This window comes from Lampris incognitus, chromosome 2, assembly GCF_029633865.1.
Source record: "Lampris incognitus isolate fLamInc1 chromosome 2, fLamInc1.hap2, whole genome shotgun sequence".
In the NCBI taxonomy this organism is placed as follows: domain Eukaryota; kingdom Metazoa; phylum Chordata; class Actinopteri; order Lampriformes; family Lampridae; genus Lampris; species Lampris incognitus.
In genome coordinates, this window is record NC_079212.1 from 45608158 (window position 1) to 45622303 (window position 14146).

The 14146-nt window shown below is 47.6% G+C and overlaps 1 protein-coding gene across 1 annotated transcript in view; it reads left to right on the forward strand.

Moving 5' to 3' along the window:
- plxna1a (plexin A1a) overlaps positions 1–14146 on the forward strand; it is a 463752-nt gene that overhangs the window by 338713 nt on the left and 110893 nt on the right. The window contains 1 exon segment of the mRNA XM_056274696.1: positions 4294–4517. Within this exon segment, the coding sequence (XP_056130671.1) occupies positions 4294–4517 (224 nt within the window).

Here is a 14146-nt window from a genome sequence, read left to right on the forward strand (position 1 = left end):
CTCTCTCTCTCTCTCTCTCTCTCTCTCTCTCTCTCTCTCTCTCTCTAATAGCACTTCACCATATATCCATCGTGAGTATCAATATGCGGTTGAGTGATTGTTTCACATTTGACAAGTACCAGTGAGAGAGATGAATATGTTCAGAACAAAGGTACAGTTGTCTATATCTCCTTTTCTCTTCTCTTCTCTTCTCTTCTCTTCTCTTCTCTTCTCTTCTCTTCTCTTCTCTTCTCTTCTCTTCTCTTCTCTTCTCTTCTCTTCTCTTCTCTTCTCTTCTCTTCTCTTCTCTTCTCTTCTCTCCTCTTCTCTTCTCTTCTCTTCTCTTCTCTTCTCTTCTCTTCTCTTCTCTTCTCTTCTCTTCTCTTTCACTTCCTCTTCCCCTCCTGTCCTCCCCTCTCGTCTCCTCATCCTCTCCTCCTCTCTCCTCTTCCTCTTGATCTCCTCTTCCTTTTCCTATTCATCTTCTCTCCTCTTCCTCTTCTCTCCTCTCTTCTTCTCCTCTCCTCCCCTCCCCTCCTCTGCTCCTCTTCCACTTCCTCTTCTCCTCCTCCCCTCTTCTACTTCCTCTCCTCTTCTTCTCTTCTCCTCTTACTCCTCTCTCCTCTCCTCTCCCTGTTCCACTTCCTCTCCTCTTCCTCTCCTCTACTCTCCTCTTCCTCCTCTCTCCTCTTCCTCTCCTCTCCCTCTTCCTCTCATCTCCTCTCCTCTTCCTCTTCCGCTTCCTCTCCTCTCCTCTCCCTGTTCCTCTTCCTCTTCCTCTCCTCTCCTCTCCTCTTCTCTTCATGGAATGAAAGGGTTATAGATGGAAGGATGGATGGACGGGTGATGAAAATCAGCTAACACATCCAGCACACATTTAAATATTTACATTGGGTAATGAGAGGGAGAAAGATGAACGACAGGTTATAAACGCGTGTGTAAAGGTTATAAACACATGTGTAAAGTAACAGGAGGGGCGTATGTCTTCATCTTGTTCCCCTGTGGTCTCCTGGATCAGCAAGTGAGTCTGTAACTCTGAGTGGTTTCTGTAGACGATGTGATGCATCGCTACGTGGTGCCTCATGACTGTACAAGTCACGTTTGTACTACATCCTTATCCCCAGGAATGTGTTTCTCCTTATAAGAAAAGAAACACTTCTATTCTGTTCTATCTTTACAACCCACACACACACACACACACACACACACACACACAGACTTGATCACATATCCCTCTCCCATCAAGTCTGACCTCATTTTGATAATTGTCAGACATGCAGTTCATTTTGCATGATGCTGATGAATGTGTCTCCTGTTGCTCGTGACCTCATTTCCTGCCGGGGCTGTGTTATTTAAAGTGTGTGTCTGTGTACTGCGTCTGTGTACTGCTGTTTATTCACCAACATCCACTCTGCATCTACTCTGCATCACTGTGTTGTGAATGAAACGCGTGGTCTTCAGCAGCATGGGGTCTTATTTGAAGCTTTCCTCCTTACGGCACGTAATCAAACCGCAAATCAGAAAACTCCATGATTGAGCGTCCGGGTTGCGTGGCGGTCTATTCCGTTGCCTACCAACACGGGGATCGCCGGTTCGAATCCCCGTGTTGCCTCCGGCTTGGTCGGGCGTCCCTACAGAGACAATTGGCCGTGTCTGCAGGTGGGAAGCCGGATGTGGGTATGTATCCTAGTCACTGCATTAGCGCCTCCTCTGGTCAGTCGGGGCGCCTGCTCGGGGGGGGGGGGGGGGGACGGTGTGATCCTCCCACGTGCTACGTCCCCCTGGTGAAACTCCCCACTGTCAGGTGAAAAGAAGCGGCTGGTGACTCCACATGTATGGGAGGATGCATGTGGTAGTCTGCAGCCCTCCCCAGATCGGCGGAGGGGGTGGAGCAGCGACCAGGACGGCTCGGAAGAGTGAGGTAATTAGCCGAATACAATTGGGGAGAAAAAGGGGACCCCCCCCCCCCCCATGATTGTAAAAGTGCAGCTTAGATTTCCGCTACCGGTGACCAGTGGTTAACCCGGAGCAGCTGCATTTCTCAGGGAAGCCTTTTAAAAGTTGGACTTGATAATCTCAAGTATTGAATCATAACTAATTGGTTTCCCACGTATTTTTAAAACGGGGTCGAACCCCCGGCCGACAGGACAGAATTGTGTGGCTACATCTGGGTAGAGCCCATTCTGCACATGAATATTCTTCATCTCGTTTGTTATTGGATCAATTTGTCAGTGCCATCCAGAACTGCTGCATAACGGCTCTCAGACCTGTTATCTTGCAGCCATTCGGAGAGGTTGCTATATCCGTGTGGCTAGCTTATTGCATTTGTGATTATTCAACTTCCTTTTGAGTCTGCGTGTCATTTGAGTTTCAGTGTTGTGCTTGTTTTGACAGCACGCGGCGTTACAGCGTGAGAAAACGGGTTTTCTGACCCAGTGGTTCTGCTGCAGAACAGAATAAACACGAGAGAAATACAACATTAGTGGTGTAAATATTGAGCAAAAGTTACAGACTGCCTGCCGTGTCCTTGCTAGCTCGACGAGGGCTGCGGCCTGAAGTCCCGTCAGACTTGCATGGTCGCATTTCGATGCTGCACCTTCGCATTTTGGTCCGCCGTCCAACGGGTTTCTTCGCCAGTTCTGCGGAAGTGGCGGAGACCTCCGGGTTGGTTCTGTGTGGAGAGAGCCGCCCGTTGAAAAGGGAAGAAACGTAGGCGGGTTAAAGGAGAATTGCGTGGCGAGGTGTGCGTGATGTTTGTAGTTTCGCCTCTCTTCCACTTCCAGTCGTGACGGCGTTGACTCGGCACAGGAGGGGCGAGGTCGCCTTACCGCCGAGCTCCTGCGCTTAACGCAGCATGGTAAAGGCCGTAAAACCTCCCTAAATGACTTTTAGAAATAAGCCTTGCTCATTCAAATCTCATAAAGGCCTTCTCCTCCTCCTCTCCTCCTTTTTCTCTCCATTCTCTCTGCCCCCACCCATCTCTCTGAATCACTCTGCATTATCCGTCTTAGGCAGAGCTAGTCTGCGCGCCCTGGCTTCGCCCTGGTGTAAAGTGGAAATGTTAATGTAATTAAATCATTCATTTGGCTCAGATTAATTAGCGCCCCGCTACTTTTAAGCTTAGCCGTGGCTAATCAGATTAGCGCGCGAGGGCCGAGGCAGGCAGATGGATACACAGGCACGCTTTGAAGTCCAGCCGCCGTCTGCTGTTCTCTCGCCTCTTCCTCGCCAGACGCGGTTCAGCTTGTTTTTCTTTGGTTCTACCCCCACCCACCCACCCCACCCCCTCTCTCTGTCTGTCTGTCTGTCTGTCTGTTGCCCTTGGAGGAACTTGTCATCTCCATCCATTTCAATTCATTAAAGATAAAAATTCCTGTTGGTAATTCATTACAAAGCATGACATAGATTTCGTCTCCTCCTTCATTCTTCAATCTCCTCCTCACACACGCACACGCGCACACACACACACACACACACACACACACACACACACACATATATATATATATATGGCAGTGCAGTTGTTTGCACGGTCATCTCACAGCAAGAAGGTCCTGGGTTCGAGCCCCGGGGTAGCCCAACCTTGGGGGTCGTCCCGGGTCGTCCTCTGTGTGGAGTTTGCATGTTCTCCCTGTGTCTGCATGGGTTTCCTCTGGGTGCTCCAGTTTCCTCCCACAGTCCAAAGACATGTAGGTCAGGTGAATTGGCTGTACTAAATTGGCCCTAGGTGTGAACGTGTGTGTGTGTGTGTGTGTGTGTGTGTGTGTGGTTGGGCCCTGTGATGGCCTGGTGGCCTGTCCAGGGTGTCTCCCCACCTGCCGCCCAATGACTGCTGGGATAGGCTCCAGCATCCCTGTGACCCTGAGAGCAGGATAATCAGGTTGGATGGATGGATATATACGTATTTACACACACACACACACACACACACACACACACACACACACACAAACACACACACATATGTATATATATATATATATGACTCCTAACTCGTATATATATATATATATATATATATATATATATATATATATATATATATATATATATGTGATACATATGTGTGTGTGTTTGTGTGTGTGTGTGTGTTTATGATGACTGCTAACTGAAAAAGGAACTCATGTTTTACTTGACTTACATGTCAGAAATAAATTTGGGTCATTTCATTTTCAAATGGTTAGTGATGAAAACGCCTCACTTCTCTGTTGCCCGGTCCCAGGTTGGGACTGGGTATGACAAATCAATCCACTTTGATTCACGGTCAGCACTTTCTTGTCTCTGATGGTGTCTTCTCCTCCCTCCACCTCCCAGCCCACCTGTACAAGTGCAGGGCCCTGCGGGACAGCTGCGGCATGTGTCTGAAGGCCGAGCCGCGCTTCGAGTGCGGCTGGTGCGTCCAAGAGAGGAAGTGCTCCCTCAGACAGGAGTGTACCAGTGGCGGGAACCCCCACCAGTCTCCGCAACACCCAGACGGTGGAGGATGGATGCATGCCACCACTGGCAACAGCCGCTGCACACACCCAAAGATCACCAAGGTGGGAGGGCTTACTGGGTGTTGTGTGTGTGCGTGTGTGTGTGTGTGTGTGTGTGTGTGTGTGTGTGTGTGTGTGTGTGTGTGTATGGCTGTATGGTTACCTCACAGATGTTTCTGTTAGAGATTGTGGCTCCAGGTGGTCTGTTACTGTGTATCATATTGTATGTGTGGTGGCTACAGGTGGTCTGTTACTGTGTATCATATTATATGTGTGGTGGCTACAGGTGGTCTGTTACTGTGTATCATATTGTATGTGTGGTGGCTACAGGTGGTCTGTTACTGTGTATCATATTGTACATATGGTGGCTACAGGTGGTCTGTTACTGTGTATCATATTGTACATGTGATAAGTACAGGTGGTCTGTTACTGTGGATCATATTGTATGTGTGGTGGCTACAGGTGGTCTGTTACTGTGTATCATATTGTATGTGTGGTGGCTACAGGTGGTCTGTTACTGTGTATCATATTGTATGTGTGGTGGCTACAGGTGGTCTGTTACTGTGTATCATATTGTATGTATGGTGGCTACAGGTGGTCTGTTACTGTGTATCATATTGTATGTGTGGTGGCTCCAGGTGGTCTGTTACTGTGTATCATATTGTATGTGTGGTGGCTCCAGGTGGTCTGTTACTGTGTATCATATTGTATGTGTGGTGGCTACAGGTGGTCTGTTACTGTGTATCATATTGTATGTGTGGTGGCTACAGGTGGTCTGTTACTGTGTATCATATTGTATGTGTGGTGGCTACAGGTGGTCTGTTACTGTGTATCATATTGTACATGTGATGAGTACAGGTGGTCTGTTACTGTGGATCATATTGTACGTGTGGATGTATTTGCCTGAGAAGAATTTATGATGAGAAAGAGAAAGAGAGAGACCCTGCAGCGTGGAGCGTTGAATATTCCCCTCCTCGGTGATTTCAGTCATTATTTCTGTTTATGGATGGTACTGTTTTGTTATGTTACTGGTTCTGAGAGCGTGAGAGAGACAAAGACATGGTTAAGGAAAGGGAAAATAGGAAAGAAGGGGAGGCAGACATGTCGCAATGAACTGAGAAGCCATCTGTTGCTCTTCTTCCTTGTCTCTTGTTTACTCATCTTCACTTTGCCGTATAGTTCACATGCACACACATACAGATACCAGCAGAGGCAAACTTGCATGACTTCACACATACATATGCAAGTAGCCATGCACATGCACACAAGTGCACATGTTCACGTGTAATTTTTCTCCCCAATTGTGCTTGGCCAATTACCCCACTCTTCCGAGCAGTCGCGCTCGCTGCTGCACCCCCTCTGCCTATCCGGGAAGGGCTGCAGACTACCACATGCCTCCTGCAATACATGTGGAGTTGCCAGCCGCTTCTTTTCACCTGACTGAGGAGTTTCACCTGACTGAGGAGTTTCACCAGGGGGACGTAGCGCGTGGGAGGATCACGCTATCCCCCCTCCCGAACGGGTGCCCCGACCATCAGATGAGGCGCTACTGCAGTGGCAGGACACATACCCACATCCGGCTTCCCATGCACAGACACGGCTAATTGTGTCTGAAAGGAGGCCCGACCAAGCCGGAGGTAATACGGGGATTTGAACCACCTTCCCCATGTTGGTAGGCAACGGTATAGACCGCCACGCCACCCGGACACCCCGTAATCTGTCTTTCTTACTTACTCTCTGTTATGTAATGCACAAACATAAACTCGGAAATGCACTTGTACTCGCTCTCTTTCCAAACTGAGACCTGAGAAGGTGTTTGTCAGCTTTGACAACAAAAGTCCAAAATCCTCAGACTACGGTATGCAGTGCTAATGGCCTGGAGGTAGTGGTGGGCAAAATGAATGAATCAGTTAAGACTGGGCTAAAACAGGTATGGGACCAAGACCGTGAATACTGGGATGGCTTCCAGCGCTTCACCCGTGCCCCCGTCCATAGGGTTAGTGGTCGTGTCAGGAAGGGCGTCCGACGTAAAATTTTGCCAAATCAGTATGCGGATTGACAAGACCATACCGGATCGGATCACCATTGATGCTATGCCCTCACATGGTACCGATGGAAACCATAAAATCCGCTGTGGCGACCCCTGAAAACGGAACAAGCCGAAAGAAGAAGAAGTTAAGATTGGATGGATTATTTGTGAGTTAGGTAAGAATCAAGTTTCAAGATGCTACCAAATAAATTGATTGGCCTTGTTCTCCTGCTGCCTCCGGCGATACTACAGAACTCAAAAACAGAGGAGTTTCAACGCCGGTGAACAGGTCATGTCGTGAACAGGATGTGAAGTAATTCTCGTGCTGACTAGGAGGATAACTTGCGTTTTCATCGAACAGCAAATCAAGCATCCGTGCCTGCTCGCTTCACTGCAGGAAATGGTGTATTTTGGCAGTGGCTGTGCCATATTGTAAATCATATGAAGTTTTAATTTTGTTATTTGGGAGCATAATCATGTAATATTTATTTAAGCTATCAAAGAACAACCGTTGGAGCAAGGCAACACTGGTTGAGCATGTGATCCTTCTTCCGGAGCACTGAAGCAGTGCGTGAATCAGAGGAGTTTAACATGCACACTGGAGAACCTGAATCCGTGAAGTCTCGAAAGTCTGGTTCATTTAGACATCCGGGCTCGGATCTACTGAGTCAGCAAAAAGAACTGACCCGCCCTCCACCACCGGTCTGTGGACCCAACTGTGTTGTTTAATGGAAACCCTGCGAGGCTGCACTTTGGGATCCGCAGTAATGCAGCTTCTTGGAGTGTGGAATAATTAGCTCAGCTCGTGAAGCGTGTGAAGTCGCCCGCAATGATCCAGGCCTGTAAACCTTGGTAGGGCGTTGCGTCAACCCTCTGTCGAAGCCATGGCGGCGAGGCGCCCTGTGATTGTGAAAGCCCCGTGTGTCCAGAACTGAGGAAGAAGGGGTGTCGGGGGGATCCCGCTCTGTTTTAATATGGAGCTATTAAAGCTCACGTGGGGGCATTGAGGCTGCCCTCGGCACCGGCATGGTGTTATTACTCCCTGTTACATCAAGCTCGCGCTTTCAGAGAGACGGGGTCTGGTTTTATTCCTTCCCCCCCTTTTTATTTTGTGTGTGCATGTTTGTATTTCTGAGTTGGACGCCCATTGACATCATAAGTGGTAAGATGTGGGTTCATTGGTCTTAATTTTTTTTAGATCTTTATTTTCCCGTTTTTCTTCGTCTCTCTGTCCACTTTCAGCACGTGTCAGCTTATGCTAACAAGAGTGTAGGTTTACCTAATCTGTTTCATTTGGAATATTTTTGATTTTGAGATACTTCATTGAGTGCGACACGGTGGCGCAGTGGTTAGCGCGGTCACCTCACAGCAAGAAGGTCCTGGGTTCGAGCCCCGGGGTAGTCCAGCCTTGGTGGGTTGTCCTCTCTGTGGAGTTTGCAACCCTAACACGCATGTCTTTTTGATGGTGGGGGAAACCGGTGCACCCGGAGGAAACCCACTGCAGACACGGGGAGAACATGGAGACTCTACACAGAGGACGACCCCCAAGGTTGGACTACCCCAGGGCTCGAACCCAGGACCTTCTTGCTGTGAGGCGACAGCGCTAAGTACTGCGACAATGTGCCGCCCAATCACATTATAATACATTCCTTCTCTCATGCTCACACCCTCCCTCCTTTCCCCCCGTACCACCAGGGTGACATGGGGTGGCAGCTTTCACCCCCCCCAAAAAAAAGTCTAACCTACCCACTTGCCACCCCATTTGTTGACCAGACCACCAACTGATGTGGACATTTTCTTGGTTTATATTGAATTTTTACAAAATCTTTCATTTCATCACAAAGTCCCCTAAATGGTCCAGTGCAAGACTCATTTTACCCCACCCCCACCCTGCCCTGATGGTTGGCTGCGCCCCCCCCATTCACCAAGCATCCGGGGAGGAAGCTGGTCGTTTACACTGGACGCTGAGCGGGCGCCACGTCTCGTCTCTCGTTTGTAACAGATTGAAATGGCTTCATTTAAATTTCCATTTAGATAATTAGATGACATAACCGTTTTAATTTGGAAATTGATATTTTTTAGATCAAACATTTATCTCTCTATGATTACTGTTAATTTGCATTAATGCTGATGTAGGTTACAAACAGCCAATAACCACAAAATGACACAAGTATGGGCTGCTGGGTGGTGCAGTATGAAGCCTGGGCTTATATGGTTCAAAGACACACACACACACACATACATATATATATATATATATATATAGGCTTATGAAGTGAATATATATCTATATATATCTATATCTATCTATCTATCTATCTATCTATCTATCTATCTATCTATCTATCTATCTATATATATTTAGTTCTGATAAAGGGACTTTCCCCAATGTAGCCTATATTTGTACGTGGAGAAAATAAACTAGATGCCAAGACTTTACTTAACGAGCTGCGGCGGTGTAAACTTTTATATATAGGTCAGTGGGGTAAACACGGACATGGGTGCCAGGTGGGAGCAGACTACGCTTTGCAGCCCTTGCCGTGTAAATCCAGCAAAATGACTCTGTATTACGGACGTCTGCTTCAAGCAAGGCAATTTTCAGGATTTGTTGTATTCTTGTGCACTGTTTCTTCTTGCCTATAGTAGATAATGATATTAAAATGGTAGGAGTGTATAGTTAAAGTGGCTACTGAAGCACAGTAGAGAAACACAAACGACTAATCTCTTACGGAGACACACTCCCTGCTCAAGCTATGTCATATGTTTTTGCATTGCAGCGCTTTTAGTGTGAATTTGGCTGTGCCATCCTGTAGCGGAGCAGACGGGGAGGGGGCACAGGATCCCCCCCAGGGTGCCCTTAGCTGGGGGGCACCCGCTGAGCAGCATTGTTGGAGCCCGTGTTGATGCCAGGCAGACATTTAACATTCGTTTTGACATGAGGGGAGCTGACGGGGTCGGGGTACATTTGGAGTTAGGAGTGGTAGAACGTTGCCCCTTGGAATTGCTCCCGTGGCCAGGCGGTGCCACCCCTAAATGTCTCTCCTCCACCCGTTTTGCCAACCCATGTGTGAATCTCTAGAATCCCTTCTCCTTTGTTTCAGTTGCCATCAGCTCTCTCTCTCTCCCTCTCTCTCATTCGCTCACTCTCTCACTCTCATTGTTTTTCTGTGACCCTAAGCCTCCTTCTCCTTCAACCCCTCCACCCTCCCCCTACCTCTTCTACCCAACTCCATCTCTCTGTCATTCCCATAGCTTGGGTAGATGTAATTGAATTTTTTTTCTGTCACTGTCTCCCGATGAGGAGTGGTGAGCATCTCGGCGAGTGGCTCGTTGACATCTCGCCCGCTGCCCTGTCCTCTGAAGACCTCACCATGCCCTCCCCTCCCCTTAATCCGTCCCCGAGAAGAATGGCTGCCATGTTCCACTTACTATCACTATCACTAGTCCACCACCTCTTCCCCCTGCTGTCATTAGGGCTGCACAAAATTGGTGAAAACTCACATTGTGATATTTTTTTCCCTCTTCTGCAGTATATATTAGAAAAAAATATATGAAAAATAGTAATAAAATATATAATATTTTATATATATATATATAAAATGCAGGGATTCTCACCAGATGACTTGAATAGCTGTCTTTGGAAAGAATTAATCATTCTCTATATAATTTTTTTTAGGAGATTTCATCTGCATAGAAAATACAAATTATAATTAAAAAAAGCTTAATCGTAGAGATTTCGGTTTTTGTTGAAGGGTAGAGTGTAAACATGTGGCCAACCTACCATGAGAGCCTGGAAGTGTCTGTGCAGGCCCGGTGCACAGTAGGCAGAGAAGGATCGACCGCGGACAAACTCGCATCCTGTCACGAGTTGGAAATAAACGCTCCAAAATACGCCTGGTCCAGAATCCGCAATATGTAGTCTGCACTTCACCAAAATAAAAGCAATGAATGAGAGAAGAAGACGTTTTAGAAATCCGTACAACTGACGTTGCTTTTGTTTTTGCAACCCACTCTTCCTTTCTGGTGTTTTTCTCCTCTTCCTCGCTTATTTTCAGGTTGTGGTCAGTGACTACCTGGGCCTGCGCCCATCAAGCACAATCACTCTTGATTGTAATTGAGGGGCGTCTAGGTAGCATAGCGGTCTATTCCGTTGCGTACCAACACGGCTATCTCCGGTTCGAATCCCCGTGTTACCGCCGGCTTGGTCGGGCGACCCTACAAACACAATTGGCCGTATCTGTGGGTGGGAAGTCGGACGTGGGTATGTTTCCTGGTCGCTGCACTAGCGCCTCCTCTGGTCGGTCGGGGTGCCTGTTTGGGGGGGGGCGGACTGGGGGGAATAGCGTGATCCTCCCACGCGATACGTCCCCCTGGCGAAACCCGTCACTGTCAGATGAAAAGAAGCGGCTGGCGACTCCACATGTATGGGAGGAAGCATGTGGTAGTCTGCAGCCCTCCCCGGATCGGTATTGATACCAGAAGTGGGATGGGGAGATCGGGACGGCTCGGAAGAGTGGGGTAATTGGCCAAGAAAGATGGTGATTGGTGGTTTGCTGTGCATGCAGAGCCTGCATGTCAGCCACTAGTAACAAACTCCGTGTATCCGTGCACCCTCACATCGGAGTAAATGATGTTACATGAGACAGACTTCTCTTGTAGAGCCGCCATGGAAAATGGCGACCGTTCGAGTTTTCCTGCTGCAAAAAAGTTGTAGCATGAAGCGTTTGAGTTCATTTGCGTCACTTCCCCTCGCACATCCTGCGAAGCGACCATTGCACATGTGCACATCGCAGTGAAGCTGCAGAAACAAGATATCATGCAGCCCTACTACTCCTCCCTGTCTCTCTCCCTCTCCCTCTCTCTCTCTCTTCTTTCAGTGTTTCTCATTCAGCGCCTCTCTTAATGTTTCCATCTGGTCTGAATGGGAGGTGTCTGGTTATGTGGAGGTGTGAAGGAGGAGAAGGAGGAAATATCCAGATTCCATTATGTGTTGCGTGTTCGAAAATCTCCACATCCCTCCCAGTTTCTGCCCTGTCCCCCTCCATCAATCCGTGTGAATGTATTCCCTACCTCGTTTCACATACCCTCCATCTATCTCTCTATCTCTCTCTCTCTTTATCTCTCTCTCTGTCTGTCTGTCTGTCTGTCTGTCTGTCTGTCTGTCTGTCTGTCTGTCTGTCTGTCTGTCTGTCTGTCTGTCTGTCTGTCTGTCTGTCTGTCTGTCTGTCTATCTATCTATCTATCTATCTATCTATCTATCTATCTATCTATCTATCTATCTATCTATCTATCTATCTATCTATCTATCTATCTATCTATCTATCCATCCATCCATCTATATAAGGTGGAAAAATAATAATTGCTTCAATAGCTCGAGCACATTCCTGTCTCGATGAGGCGTAGTACAGCTCCTCATCTCTTACCCGTTCCCTTTCAGCCCGTCCATCACACAGCGTGATTCTCATGTCACAGCGGTGTTTGAAATCATTTTGTCCTCCTCTGGTGACGCTGTGCGGATGCCATGGCTCTTACCGGAGCTGCGCTTTAACCGTCGTCCGTTTTTAATGTCAGCCACCCAGAAATGTAGCGTTTACACTCAATACACAGTTATCTCAATGACGGCGTCGGCTGAAGGCTTTAAACTTGAATGCACAGTCGGTCGAAGGAGGGGGGGAAGGAGGAGAAGAAGACTGGAAATAAGAGGATGGGAGCGGGCGAGAAGTGAGGCGATGGGAGAATTGTCACATGAAAAGAGACGGAGACGAGGAGAGGAGGGTCGCTCTTTACACACTGATTATGATTTAATTCCCCCGACTCATCCCGCTCTTGTTGGGGAGTATCCCTGATCCTCTCTGACACCTCGGTACCTTTCTGAAATATGCATCTCTTCTTCTGCCCTGCTGCTTCTACTGCTGCTGCACACTTTCCTATGAGAGCGTGTTCACATCCGTCTTTACATTACTAATCTTGTGTGTGTGTGTGTGTGTGTGTGTGTGTACAAGCCGACATGGAGAGAAGGAGAATAAGAGCAATAGTGTCTTTTATGGAGATTGAAGATATGGAGCATGAAGATATGGGAAAGAGTAATAGAAGCTAGGTTAAGAGGAGAGGTCATGGTTAGCGAGCAGCAGTATGGTTGCATGCCAGGAAAGAGCACCACAGATGTGATGTTTGCTTTGAGGGTGTTGATGGAGAAGTATAGAGGAGGTCAGAAGGAGTTACATCGTGTCTTTGTGGATTTAGAGAAAGCATATGACAGGCTGCCGAGAGAGGAGGTGTGGTATTGTATGAGGAAGTCGAGAGTGACAGAGAAGAATGTAGGAGTGGTGCAGGATATGTATGAGTGCAGTGTGACAGAGGTGAGGTGTGCAGCAGGAATGACAGATGGGTTCAAGGTGGAGGTGGGATTACATCAAGGATCGGTGCTCAGCCCTTTCTTGTTTGCAATGGTGATGGACAAGTTGATGGACAAGATCAGGTAGGACTCTCCATAGACTATGATGTTTGCGGATGACAATGTGATCTGTAGCGACAGTAGGGTGCAGGTTGAGGAGAGCCTGGAGAGGTGGAGGTATGCACTGGAGAGAAGAGGACTGAAAGTCAGTTGGAGCAAGATGGAATACATATGTGTGAATGAGAGGGAGGACAGTGGAATGGTGAGGATGCAAGGAGTAGAGGTGACGAAGGCATATGAGTTTAAATACTTGGGGTCAACTGTCCAAAGTAATGGGGAGTGTGGAAGAGAGGTGAAGAAGAGAGTGCAGGCCGGGTGGAGTGGGTGGAGAAGAGTGTCAGGGGTGATTTGTGACAGAAGGGTACCAGCAAGAGTTAAAGGGAAGGTTTACAAGATGGTAGTGAGACCAGCTATGTTATATGGTTTGGAGACAGTTGCACTAATGAAAAGACAGGAGGTGGAGCTGGAGGTGGCAGAGTTGAAGATGATAATATTTTCACTGGGAGTGATGAAGAAGGACAGGATTAGGAATAAGTATATTAGAGGGACAGTTCAGGTTGGACGGTTTGAAAACAAAGCAAGAGAGGCAAGAATGAGATGGTTTGGACATGCGTGGAGGAGAGATGCTGGGTATATTGGGAGAAGGATGCTGAATATGGAGCTGACAGGGAAGAGGAGAAGAGGAAGGCCAAAGAGGAGGTTTATGGATGTGGTGAGGGCGGACATGCAGGTGGCTGGTGTGACAGAAGAAGATGCAGAGGACAGGAAGAGATGGAAACAGATGATCCGCTGTGGCGACCCCTAATGGCAGCAGCTGAAAGTAGTAGTAGTAGTAGTAGTAGTAGTAGTAGTGGTAGTAGTAGTGTATAACTGAGAGTAAGATGGGGAGTGATGCTAGTATAAGTGGAGTGAGAGTAGGAGTAATAACTGTGTTAAGAGTTATGAAAGTAGAAAGGTGTCACGAAGGGAAGGGGACAATTGCGAAAGCATTAATTTCCCTTATTCACAGATTTTTTCTCTCTCTTCATTAACCTCTATCATTCAAATGTAATTACCCGTTCATATCTGAGCCAGTGTGAGCTCAGAGATCTTAATAGGCTTCCTTAACTCAGATTTATCTTCAGATTTTTTATTATCATTATTATTTATTTTTTTACTAGTTGACCAATCCTAGGCTCTGCCCTCCTCCCCCTCGCTTTCATCCAATCA